The 13,804-nt window shown below is 36.2% G+C and overlaps 1 protein-coding gene and 2 non-coding genes across 4 annotated transcripts; all 3 read left to right on the top strand.

The window, feature by feature from the left end:
- Window positions 1-2,449: 2,449 nt before the first annotated feature.
- On the top strand, window positions 2,450-12,550 carry LOC132133189 (solute carrier family 25 member 3-like). Of its 2 annotated transcripts, none has more exons than XM_059545941.1 (8): window positions 2,450-2,584; window positions 2,830-2,961; window positions 7,647-7,774; window positions 8,242-8,421; window positions 9,989-10,170; window positions 10,506-10,678; window positions 11,700-11,810; window positions 12,161-12,550. In XM_059545941.1, the coding sequence occupies exons 2-8, from the start codon at window positions 2,832-2,834 to the stop codon at window positions 12,319-12,321; spliced, it is 1,065 nt and encodes a 354-aa protein (XP_059401924.1). In that variant the 5' UTR covers window positions 2,450-2,584; window positions 2,830-2,831; the 3' UTR covers window positions 12,322-12,550. The 2 variants fall into 2 exon arrangements, with proteins under 2 accessions (XP_059401924.1, XP_059401925.1); XM_059545942.1 differs by lacking the exon at window positions 7,647-7,774 and adding an exon at window positions 7,389-7,513.
- On the top strand, window positions 10,206-10,436 carry LOC132133885 (small nucleolar RNA SNORA53). The gene has a single exon (XR_009429272.1). It is a non-coding gene; the product is annotated as a small nucleolar RNA SNORA53 (small nucleolar RNA).
- Window positions 11,844-12,074, top strand: LOC132133884 (small nucleolar RNA SNORA53). Its single transcript, XR_009429271.1, has one exon. It is a non-coding gene; the product is annotated as a small nucleolar RNA SNORA53 (small nucleolar RNA).
- Window positions 12,551-13,804: the final 1,254 nt, after the last annotated feature.

The raw sequence follows: 13,804 nt of genomic DNA, 5'->3' as shown, positions 1-13,804 counted from the left end.
TCTGTTAGGCAATCTGACCTGAAATTTTTTTTTAATCTTACAATTGGCATAAAAATAATTAGATTCAGTCACAGTGTACACTTTATTTACATTAAATAATGTAACATTATTTTTGAATTGCAGTAATGAGAATTCGGTGGAATGTGTTTAACTGAAAATATTCAAAATAATTAGCAAATGATTTTGTGGTGAAATATGGCTTTGGCATATTCCTGATGGTTTTTGTGAGATTCACCCAGTTTCGTTTGTTTTTATCGGTTTGTAGCAGTGAAATGTTCAAACTACTAAACTAGCAGCTCAGATGATGTTTGGTTTTAGTACTAGACAGATTGATAGATATTTTATTTTTTTCATCCAGACCTTGAAATTAAATTTGGTCTTTGAAAGTCTCATGTAATAAGTGATGGTGAGAGGCAGTCTGTTTTTATTTTTATAGATAATGGCGGCTTGTTAAATGTGTTTGTGATGTTTTCAAAATGTGATGTGGCATTATAGCTGATTTTAAAACCTGTAATGAAATTGGAGTCCACCTGCTATTGACTGTAATCCGAGCGTCTGTTATTGCTCAAACACTGGTGTTCATGAGACTAAACTATGAATTCATTTCTGTGCGGTTTAAAAAAAACAAAACGGTCAGGATATATTTAGTCACTATATCTTCAGAGAAATACAGGGGTTTCTTTTTTATATTTTGCTACTCTGATTAGTTACTTTTTAACTGTTCTATTTTTCTAATGTCTTCTATACGATTAAAAACTTTTTTTTTTTAACTCAGTGGGTTATTTAAAATGTAGATATACCCTAACCACTAACTAACATCTTAGCTTTGTCCTGCTGTGTCAAAGGCAGTAAATGGTACAAAAGTCAAATTTGCATTTTGTATTTAGGCAGCTAATTGTGGGAAACCGGTTGTACAGAATTAATTATTTATCCTTGATTCAATACAATTCTTGTGTGAAATAAAAGAAGAACATTGAAATCCAAGAGGTGACCCTTTTTTTTATTTACAGCAAGGTCAGTTCAATGACTCTCACACACACACATTCCAGCTATTTTATTGTACCAAGAATGTTTCCTGTAATTTTTACTCTGAGGTTTGATTTTCAGACACATCATTGCACAAAACTCACAAACAATATAATCAGTCCTGTTCAGAAATGCATATAGCCTAAACAAAATGTATTTAGCAATAATTAGCTGTTGTACCATATCAGCAAATATGTCTCAATCACAAAGACAGAAAACGGTGACTTTGAGTTAAATGGAATCTCTTGCATAATGCACTTCGGAGAAGCCCCGCCCCTCTTGACTGGTCGAGCTAGTTCTACAATGGCGAAGGCGTGGCTCATTAATATTAATTACGTAATACAACGTTACACAGTTGGCCGGGCTGATTGGCTGAGACTGTAATTTTTGATCTTTTATATGAATAGTGATAGAGTATAATATAAAACAAGGAGTAATATATATACTGTAAGTCGTTTTGGATAAAAGCGTCTGCTAAATGCATAAATGTATTTATTTATTTTACATATATATATATATTAGTATCATATTACAGGTATTACAATAAAATAATTTATTTGGTTTAGCGGCAGACCGTTTCATTTTATGCATGTTACTTCTCTATTAAAAACAATATAAGACACTTTTTCTTTTTAAAGACGTTTTCTTAATTAAACTTATCATTATATCAATTGCACCTAGCTGTAAATAATTATAATTGTAATATACAAGATTAACATATTCTTAGAAAAAATTAAAATAAATATGTAAACTAAATTTCCCACATTTTATAAATAAATTCATGTAATTAATAAATATAAGAAAAAAAATATTTGAAAACAAATGTAACTGGATTCATAAAAATTTAAAATTAAAGAAATACAAAAAAATATTATTACAAAGGTCATATTTCCCTTTTTGGACATATTATTTTTATACCCTCTGGATAAATAAATAAAAACAAAATCAAATAATGTAAAAATAAACCCTACAACCTAACAAACAAAAATATTATCACCTCCATATGTAACATATATAATAACATATTACATGATAAAATACAAAGGACATGTGTCCCTTTTAGAAGTGCTAAATATTCTCTATAAAGTAAATAAATAAATATATAAATACACACCAATAAAACTAGCAAATAAAAGATTATTACACAGGTCATGCCCAAATTAAACATATATTTATACCCTTAGGATAAACCCTATAGATTTCAAATAAGTAAAATAAAGCAAAAAAATTATAATTAATTTAAATAAAAATACCCTTAGATGTGCTAAATCCTATACATTCTCCATACAAATAAGTGAATTAATATAATGTATTTTATTAAATCATAGCTCATTGTTAATTAATATCACTATGTACCCCCTCTGCACCTCATTTTTTTCAAAAAATAAAATCGCCGTCTATATTAATAATCATGAACCAAAACTTCGCGATTGCAGGATTTATAATGAGGTGGGAGGGGTCTGCAATGACGCGGTCGCTCCCGCACTCCGCTCGGTCTCTGCGCGCGCAGCCGGCAGAGGAGAGGACGGAGGCGACATCTTGCTACAACTTCACTAAAGTAAGAGTTTCTCCAACCTCACACAGCTATTTCCTCGGTCTTCACGCACAGATTGGATCGTCATGCCACGTGTTCTTCACATGAGGACCTTAAATAACATCTTAAATACTAAGTTTAGCGCTGTATATATCGTAACGTCTGTCTCGAGAGCGCGGCACCGCTGACTTCTCCACAGAGAGAGAAAGGACAAAATACTATTTTATTTGACATGTCAGTGCCTAACCGTGGTTTATGTCGTCTCTCAGACATGTATCCGAGCACACTGACCCAGCTGGCACGGGGGAACCCCTTCAGCGCCCCGTTGTTCACTCTTCAGAAAGCCGGTGAACTGGAGACTCCCGTCCAGAAGCGCAGGCTCGCCGCCGCCGCGACCGCCGGTAAGATCCCGTCAGAGCACAAAACACCTCATTATCATTCTCCACCTGCAGTTAAAATTAAGACAGGCACCCTTAACCATCGCGGTTTTTTTAATTGTTGTATTAACGCTTGAAATGGATGCTCAGGATGGGACAGTGAACGGTAAATGAAAGGATAGTATACTAGTTAGCATTAGCAGTATGCTAACTAGCGGTAGTTCCCCTTGAGTTGTAGTTTAGATCATTAGGACGTTCCCTTTAAATGCTTTAGTCCTTTGAGTTCCTAAATTGATCACTTTCATATATTTGCGTTAAATAATGGTGTAGGTTTTTACATTCTAATGCACCATATTCGAGTAAATACGTGAAATATGTCAATGTTATTGAGCTGGTCAGGGGACGCCAGAGTCGGCGTCAGAGCAGATTTACTGGAGGGGCATTGGATCATCGGCGGGGGGGCACTGTCGTTTGATAAATATTTTTTGACGCATTGGCAAAATCATAGTAGCATGGAAATCCAGACCTAAATCTTGAAGATCTATATAGAATGACATTGAACGATTTGGACTTGGGTTTTTATCTAAAAGAGGAACAGCAGCGCTGAAATTTGCCGTTTTGTCGACCGGATATGTTTTGTCGGCTGAATGTCACTTCACACTTCACTCATATGGCAAGAGTCAGTTGGCTCCAATGATCTATATATGAGAGTGAGGAGTTGTCGTCATACCACAGAGCCCCTCCCCTCGATAGCACAGTCTCCATGTTGACAGGACACAGGCGGCAAAACAGGATTGTTTACATGTGTTGTTAACTCTATAGGTGAGGAGGTTTTTGCAATTCCGCACTGTTTTACCATGCCTGGAAGTTACTGCTGCGTTAAAAACTGCTCCAGCACCTCACACGATACATATGGAAAACATAGGAACAATGGAATACAGTTTTTTTTTAGGTTACACCAAGTGCAAAACAGCGGTATTTGGAGAAGCTCTAAGGCATCCAAAATATTGACCCATACGAGCTCCCTGCAGCGGAATGGCACAGAGACCAGGACCATTTACCTCCACACACACATCTGGACATTGTGAATTATCTTGTTTTTGGTGTAAGTTACTACAGAATTCAGGAGTTTAAAAGCCACACGTCTTTGGAAAGTTATGGGGCTTTCTGCTGTGGCTGGGTCCATCTACAAGCCTCCAGGTGGTGAAAACAGCGTTGTACTGGCCAAAGTAAGTTTATTCACATGCGTTTTAGCGTGTTGTAATTACACATTGCATTTAGCAGACACTTCTTGACCAAAATGACAAAGTAACTTAATTAACGGCGACTGTTTCGTAAACACCAGATTGTAACGAGATGTTCAGTGTACACAAACGTTTCCAACATGTTTTGATGGAGGCTAAAGCTGTGTATGTTTAGTTATAATTTGATTTTAGCCCAATGACACATACTGTACCAGGTTTTTGTGTTGGGGGCTGCAAAGTGGACAAACCAGTTCTGGGTTGGCCAGGGTAGTTAAATGTGTGATTGCAAGATGTAAATGTCCTGGTTAGATTAGAGCAATTAACAGCGTTAATGCAAGGTGACTTACATGGTAAACAATGTAATTCCCAATGTCCATATGTGTGCATGGAGGTAAATGGTCCAGGTCTCTGTGCCGCTGCAGGGAGCTCGTATGGGTCGATATTTTGGATGCCTGAGAGCTTCTCCAAATACCGCTGTTTTGTGCTTGGTGTAAGCTTATTCATGTAAGGTCCCCTTTCTTTCGCCTTATCTTTTTGCATTGCTTTACTTTCTTCTTTTCTTTCTTGTATTCGTAGATCCATCTCTGTTCCGCCGACATAATAAATGCGCAAAAATTAAACAGCTCTGAAATGTTTAGTCGCGCCTCTGTGAAGTTCTGAAGGTGTTGCCCCTGGCAACCGATAGCGTGTCCTACCATCATGGCCGATCGGCTCAGACCCCTCCCAAATCGGCACGTGACTCCTCACTCTCAATAGAATGTTAGCTCCAATTATCTATCTATAAAGAATGTCATTATATATTTTTTATTTTATTTTTACCTGTCTTGATTCCTAATACACAACAGATGACGATTGTTAGGCTAAACGTTCAGAATACGATTCCATATAATGTTAGTATAGCCTAGTTCAGCACTTTGCGAATGCACAGTGACTCAAGTAGCACGTAGCGTTCTACGAGTTCAGTAGCCTACATTTTTTGTGAAAATTGTACATTTTTGGGAAACGCGTAAGGAATTGTGGCTAACGTTCATAACCTTGCACGTAGAGAGCGCTTTTAAGAGCTAAGATAGGGTAGGCTACATCGTTATCATCGGCAAAACCCGGCCCAGAACAGATAGCCTAAACAACAGAACAGGACAGAAAATAATAATATAAATATAATATAGGCTAAATTAAAAAAACATAAAATAGGCCTACAATAAATAGCTATATATTGTTTATACGTAAATAATTAACAAATTACGACGACAAAAATAAAACACTGAATCAGTTTGAAGCTTTGAAAAAACGACAAAAAAAATTCAGACAAAGTTTTTTCGTATAGATTTTTCTGAAAACTTAAGGCTTTTTTCTTCATAAAACGAGTTGGACATCACACAAATGTCTGCGTATGGACCATTTAAATCAGAAGACTAAAATTCGCCTGCATAGAATAAGGATGTTACAACATTTTTGAACAAATTTTTTAGTTTTTGATTTGTGTAGAATGCAAATTTTGTAGAACTTGAGAAATAGATAAAGATAAAATAAAATACAGGAAATGGAAGAAATAAAATACAGAAAATACAAAGTGTGCTTCAACAAATAAAATCATTTAAACACCGTTTTTCCTTAGGGTTTCAAGGACTGTAAATACTCTAAAGGACTCGTTTTCTAAACAAAATAAATAAAGGACAAAAATAAATGTATATTCTGCTATTTATGCTAATACTTGTTTTTAAACCTGGGTTACACACCTACCAGCAGTTTATGCACTCACCAAGCAGAAATGACATAAGCCCATATATCTTTAACACAAATGCAGTTACAACCCACAAACATTCATCAACAATTCACCTGCTTAGTAGGCCTTATGAAAGCCAGGGCTGGCTTCAATAAGTGAATTGAACAAGTGAGTTACCCTCAGAAGAGTTGCAGGCGACGAGTGTTGCTACTGAACCGTCTAAGTACTGTGTACTTCCATTCGCTTGTGCATTTGCTAGCATTCGCAAAAGAAGGGCCAGCTCGGCTCTCAGACCGTGGTACTGGTGGTCGTGGCCGGAGTATCCAAGTCTGCTGATTGACGAGGCTGCGGAGGTCTAATCCATTTTCGTAAATCTATTTTTTTTTTTTGATTAGCTGCTAACAACTGTCTATAATATAGACAGACAAACTGTTCTTCAACTTGAAATGGATTTTGCGCGTGCTCTGCAAATCAAATGTAACAAGTTTACTCGGCGAGATGGCGACCAATAAGCATTCACCATGACGAAGCCTAGTAACGTGCCATGAACAACCAAAATGATGCATTTTCCCATTCTTTTAATTTAAGTTACAGTTTGAACATTTTATATTAAAATAACTAAATGGGATTTTTTTTTTTAATTTTGGCCACGCCATGGTCTGTAGGAGGGGCATCAATAACCGCTAGGGTGGGCACGGCCCTCGAATGCCCCACCATAGCGCCGGCGCTGGGGGACGCGATGTTCTTTAAAGCGTCCTGTTCTGCACATGACCTGCTGTTCGCAATGAGTCACGATCTGATTGGGTCTCTGGCGCAGTAGCGCGTCCAGTGCTCAAGAAGGCGAGTTCTAATTGGCTCTCAGGCTGAAGATTCCGGTGTCTTGTACCTTGCCCAACATCTAATCGTAATTTTTATTTTTTAATACATTTGCATTTAATAAATGCAAGATTTACCAGTGGTTCTACCTTTAGTGGTTAACCATAAAAATGTGTGTAGTGTAATTTAGTACAAACTTGGACTGTCACACATGTATAATAAAATTGTTAGAATGTATGAGTATCAAATTTATAAAGTATTTGAAAATGTTTGTAATATATACAAAATGCTGACAATTTACTTATAGCTGCAGATAGTTGCATACAAATCCATAATAATAATTGCTGATTTAAATATAGACTGAACTGAATTTTCATTGTTAGATTGTTTATATGAATGTTTTGTGTTACTGAAATTAATATAATTTCTATTGTTAAAATGTATATTTGTAGTATTAATATATATTACTATACAATACTTTATACTTTTCTTTTTTTCTTTTCAGATTAAAATAAACTGTATCGGTCTCCTAAGTGTATAATGGGATTAAGATTATAACCCTTGACAAACACGTCACATTGTCTGATAGAAGTTGAAAGGTCGTGCTTGAGGATCCATCATGGCAGATGTCTCAGACTTTATGAACATGATTGCGTGTTTCTCCTCAGAGGGAGACAGCTGTGAGTTCGGCTCACAGAAGTACTTGCTCCTGTGTGGCTTCGGAGGCATCCTCAGCTGTGGGACCACACACACGGCTGTGGTGCCCCTCGACCTGGTCAAGTGCCGGATGCAGGTCTGTGTGTGTGTGTGTGTTAGCCGGAGTCACCCGAGTGTGTCCGTGTGAGCTGACCCCAGTGCAATCCCTCATCAGCATGTTAAGTGTTGTGATGCATGAGCATGTGTGTGTGTGTTCCCTCACGTCACAGAGTCGGCTGATAGCTGCGAGTTCGGCTCGGGGAAGTACTACGCCCTCTGCGGGTTCGGGGGCATCTTGAGCTGTGGTATTACACACACGGCCGTCGTGCCCCTCGACCTGGTCAAGTGCCGGCTCCAGGTCTTTACTCACTTCCCTCCCCTTCATCAGCGTTAAATGAGATGACATCCATGGCCGAAGGTCACAGACACTTTTGAAGTGATTTGACTAACCAGCTAAAATGTTTTGGTAACTGAGAACTCATGCAGTTAATAATCCCTCGTGAAAATAACTACATTTTCTTTTCATATATATATGTATATGTATATGTATATATATGAGTCTGTTTGTTTCAATGAATAAAGAATATAGTCTGAGTTTAGAAAGAGATGAGGATGAGTAAAACACTATTTCTGAATGATCTGTGACGCTCTGCCAGTGATGTCATCCTTGTAACATTTGGTCTACTTTATGATTTATTAATCTTGTTTTGGAAATACAGCATGTAAATGCCATTTTTGTGTTCCTTCATGAGCTGCCGGTTCCTGGTGAAGTTCCTCTGTAATCGTTTGCTGACTGTCTTCGCAATAACCCAGTGCTGTGTTTAGGTGGATCCAGCTAAATACAAGAGCATCTTCAATGGGTTCTCGGTCACGATCAGAGAGGACGGTGTGCGTGGCTTGGCCAAAGGTTGGGCGCCCACCTTCATCGGATACTCCATGCAGGGGCTCTGCAAGTTCGGCTTCTACGAGGTGTTCAAGATCATGTACGGTGACCTGCTCGGAGAGGTGAACGAATTCTAAATTGATGAAGTATTTAACAATGTGTAACTTCGTAATGTAACATTGTGACGATTAATTTGCAGAAATTTTTTTTTTGGCTCCAGGCAGTTGTACTTTTTTTAGGTAGTTGAAATCAATTAATAGTAATTGACAATTAAATGGTTAAAAATAGCCAGATTGTTACCCTTATTTAAGTTTAATTGTTGAAAGAGTGTAAATAGTATTTATATACAAATAATAAATTATATATATTATAAGGGAATTTTGTATCTTAAGTCAATTCATCATTTGAAAATATTTATTAAATATAAATAGTCAAATGCGGTAATTAGACTATTTTAGATATTAACTTCATTTACTTTAAGTGGACTAATCAAACTTAAATTGTTAAAATTATTGGACGCTTTGGAATACAGACCTAATACCATACAGACTATTTTAAATGTAACATTTTCATTGTATATTAAATATTTGTAAAAATATTTTTGAATCCAAAAAATTGCTATAAAATGAAAACCTTATGTCTAAAGTTATGTTCCAAATTTGAAGTTGATTAAAAAAAAAAAAAAAAGAGGTTCCTGTGATGTTTTATTTAGGGTGTTGTACCACAATTTTGTTGAATTTTTTTTTAAATGCATTTTTCTATCACAGATGTCTAAATATCTCTGTTAATGTTACTTCTATCACAAAATAGAAATCACTCAGACCTTTCCGATCATATGTATTTTGTCAAGATTATAAAAAAAATATATTCTAAAAGACCATAATACATTTTGTTATATGACACCTGGCTCCACCCACTAAGAGGAAGAAGACTGCCAGAAGATAACAAAGTACCATTTCCACGGTAACGCAATGTCCTCAAATGATATGTAATTTATGAGTATTACTAAGATATGTGACGGAGAAAAAAAGATCGCCAACAGGCCCACCGGTGGCACTTAAGAGGTTAACCCATTATAATATAAACAATCATATACCATAACTATTTTAAGTTATAATTTAACTTTTTATTATTTGTTAATTAATATTAGTATTTAAATACAAATAATACATATTATAATTTTACATTTTATTGTTTTATATTTTTTGTAAATGTACATAATTGTAAAATCTGTTTAACATAAAAAAATAATAACTTTTACAATTATATAATTTTTATTATACAAACTTATATATAGATAGATATAAATAGTTCTAATAATTTTAAACTGACTTATAAATACAATTTATTACTAAAGTTTTTTTGTGTATGTATAATTTTATATTAAAAATTTTTATTTACACATTTAAATCCTATTTTAAAACCACATCAACTCTGGGGACCCACCGGTGGGTCCAATATTGCATATGCCTAATTCTCAAAAAATCAAAATAACAGCTGAAGTGGTTAAAAAAAATTATAGTAAAACATTTACTAAAATGAATTTTTAAACAGTATAAATTAAATATCAATAGAATATTATCTAGAGGACAAATAACTAACACACACACACACACACACACATATATATATATGTGCACCGTAGAGTTGCTCCACTGGCTGATGCTCTTGTTCTTCCTTTTCTCTCAGGAAAAAGCATACTTGTGGAGAACCTCGCTGTATCTGGCTGCTTCTGCCAGCGCTGAGTTCTTTGCAGACATTGCTCTGGCCCCTATGGAGGCGTGTAAAGTGCGAATCCAGACTCAGCCGGGCTATGCCAACACCCTGAGAGAATGTGCCCCCAAGATGTACGCCGAGGAAGGACTCTGGGCGTGAGTGTCCTGTACTTCAGACCTTACAGCAGCTCAACACGCTCCTTAGATCCACCTCTGGGGAGGTTCTCTGCTCCGGTTCGGTTGTGTTCTCTCTTTGGGAGCAGCAGGATCGGCCCGGAGACTCCCAGCAGCTTCACTGCTGTACAGTTGGAGGTGCTTGAGTCATTGGCGTGTGAGATCAGTCCACCTGCTTACCCAGAATCCTCTCTGCCCTGATCCTTCACAGGAAAACACCAGGGCAGAACAGCTGGAGAGCAGACAAACTATATACAAGTAGGCCCTTAACCCTGATTTGTGTGTGTGTGTGTGTGTGTGTGTGGATCTTCTGGAAGGTTCTACAAAGGTGTGGTTCCTCTGTGGATGAGACAGATCCCCTACACCATGATGAAGTTCGCCTGTTTCGAGCGCACCGTAGAGTTGCTCTACAAGTACGTGGTGCCCAAACCCCGCAGCGAATGCTCCAAATCCGAACAGCTGGTCGTCACCTTCGTCGCTGGTTACATCGGTGAGCCTGATTATTATTGTGCATTAATGTGCATTTGGCAGTGTTTTTATTTTTTTTTTTAGGATTATTGATAAACTACTGTTGTTTGATTTGTATTATTTGTATGTGTTTTGTATGTGTTTATCTGAATTAGTTAAATCATGTCTGAATTTATTATGTCTGTATAGGTCTTTTAAGTTTTAGTTTGTTATTTGAGTTATTTTAAAATGTCAAACTAAATGTAAATGAAAAATATATTTTGAATTTATAAACGTGTGTGTGTGTGTTTTTCGGTGTTCGGTTATTTTTATTATTCTCTTATACCTTTTGTTCTTTAATATTTAAAATAGTTTTTATATTAATTTTTTGTTCTTCATTTAAATGTTAAGGTTTAAAATTGTTGTATGCATTTGTCTATTATATCTAATTTCTTTATTTTTAAAATGTGTATAGGTAGTATGTATAAAGTGTTAGGTTTTGGATCTGTTTTTAGTTATTTTACTACTATTGATTGCTTCTGTTGTCACTTTGGTTAAAAGCATCTGCTAAATGACTAAATGTTTTGATTATTGATATTATTATTTTACCATATACATTTGAAATGGTATTACTCTATATTATTCATATAATAATCATTAATATTATAATTTATAAAAGTATACGCTATTTCTTATTAATTTTATTTATTAATCATATCACCAGTTTAAAAAATGCTTATTTTATTTTTTTATACATTTTAAGTTTTACATTATTTTTGATTTTTGATTAAATTTAAACCTTTAAAAATTTATTTATTAATCATTTGTCACAATATAAAAAAAATGCTTATTTTATTTATATCATTTTACGAAATGTATGAAAGAAAAAAAAAGTTATTTTATCATTAATTTCATTAGCATCATGCTTAAAATGTGTGTGTGTGTGTATATATATAATAATTTTTAAAAAATTTGTGCATGTTTTACATTTATCAGCACTACACTTTTACAGATCTGGGTTGTTTAAATCAAAGTTGTGATGCATGTTGTCTTGTGTCTTGCAGCTGGTGTGTTCTGTGCCATCGTGTCTCACCCTGCTGACTCCGTTGTGTCCGTGTTGAACAAAGAGAAGGGAAGCACAGCTGTGCAAGTGCTCAAGAAGCTTGGACCAAAGGGTGAGACTTGAATCTCAGTTCACTGTGCTTTACAACACGCTCCTTAGATCCACCTCTGGGGAGGTTCTCTGCTCCGGTTCGGTTGTGTTCTCTCTTTGGGAGCAGCAGGATCGGCCCGGAGACTCCCAGCAGCTTCACTGCTGTACAGTTGGAGGTGCTTGAGTCATTGGCGTGTGAGATCAGTCCACCTGCTTACCCAGAATCCTCTCTGCCCTGATCCTTCACAGGAAAACACCAGGGCAGAACAGCTGGAGAGCAGACAAACTATATCAAATGTTTTTTACTATTCAAAATGCATCTACAAATCAACCTTTGCAATCCGTTTTGACTTGAGTGTTGTGTTTCCTCAGGTGTGTGGAAGGGACTCGTCGCCCGTATCATCATGATCGGTACCTTGACGGCCCTGCAGTGGTTCATCTACGACTCGGTGAAGGTCTACTTCCGCCTGCCCCGCCCTCCTCCCCCCGAGATGCCCGAGTCGCTCAAAAAGAAGCTCGGCCTCATCGAGTAAACAGCCTCATTTCCCCTCGACTCAGCTGAGCACCTCCTGTTTCCTGTATTTAAGTCAGTCCTGAGCCCCGCCCACCTCTGACATCATGACGGTGAAGGGGAAACACGCCCCCTTCTCGGAGGAGATCCATGTCTAAATAGTCTGTGTAAAAATGTTTATGACTTGAATGAATGCCGTCCGGTTTTAATCAGTACAATAAAAAACTACCTGGATATTATACACAAGAAAAGTGGTTTGTCTCTTCTTTCGGCATGTTCTCAAAGCTTGGATTCATTTATTTTGGACACACATTTACAGCTTTTGGTGTAAACATTTTTAGGCAGATGTTGCAGTAAGTGTCTGTGGCCAGTAGAGGCTCTGCTCCCCTCCTTATTTTGAAGGCACCAGTTTTAACTATAAAATAATTTATAATGCAGCTTGATGTTGCAAACTGGTATTTATTTTCTTATTAGTTAATTAATAGGACATATCTTCTACTTTACATAACATATTGGGCAGTAGTGTTCTTTACATTTGAATTGGTCAAATAACATTTTACAGCATTGAGTCACAAATTAATAAAATGCATTTTTTTTCTACGAGTTATTTATAGACACAACTCTTGAAAGATTTTTAACACTATAGAAATAATGCTAGTCATAAGTCATTGATATTTAATGTATTGAGTAAACACAGTTTTGTTGTAACATGCCTTAGTTTTTGGAAATCTGGCGTAGAAAAAGAGACCTGTTATTAATTTAATAAAAGATGCGCTATCAGAACCTGCTCTGAAGTCTCTATTTGAATCAAATGATTCGCGATCCGATTGGAGCGCTTCGATGAAAAGTGAATCATTTTGCGACGCAATGGTTAACTGATTCGGAGTTTCGAAAGCCTCCGTTTCTCCCATCATTACTATACGCACTTTTTGAAAATCAAAGTGATGTCGAAATACTCAAATGAATGGCTGTTTTGATCTGTTTATTTATTTTTCCTAGTGAATCGCTTAAACCTAATGATCGAAGTCACGAGTTTGAATCAATCGCAGCGGTTCCAGCGTAAATGACTCACTCAATTGATTCAGTTTGACGATTGCTCAGTTTTCTACAGTAAGTTTCAGAATTATTGCTAGGGACAGTTTAGTAGCGTCCCAACTTAATTCCACACCCTTGAGGTAATGACACATAGTATTAAGATTATTTTTTTTTTAATTGAAGTAAGCAATTATATAGAATAGAAGCCTAGGCCTAGCTTATTCAGGACCGTACTAAATAAAACATGCAATTTTCATGATGCCTCTCATGTTGTTAAAATTAAACGCATGGGCACAACTATATACATGCATAAATACATGCATTCATATTTAATCATTAATTTTATAGAGTTGTACCGAATTTTTAGTTTTAAATTGGAGAAAACAACTGACATCAGCTTTTAACATAATGCAAATCAAATGCTCATTTTAATCTGTTTCACGTCTGCATTCACCTCTACAAGTCGTATT

The sequence above is a fragment of the Carassius carassius genome, chromosome 50 (assembly GCF_963082965.1).
Source record: "Carassius carassius chromosome 50, fCarCar2.1, whole genome shotgun sequence".
Lineage (NCBI taxonomy): Eukaryota > Metazoa > Chordata > Actinopteri > Cypriniformes > Cyprinidae > Carassius > Carassius carassius.
Note: the sequence above shows the minus strand (reverse complement) of the source record. Positions and strands in the feature narration are given on the sequence as shown.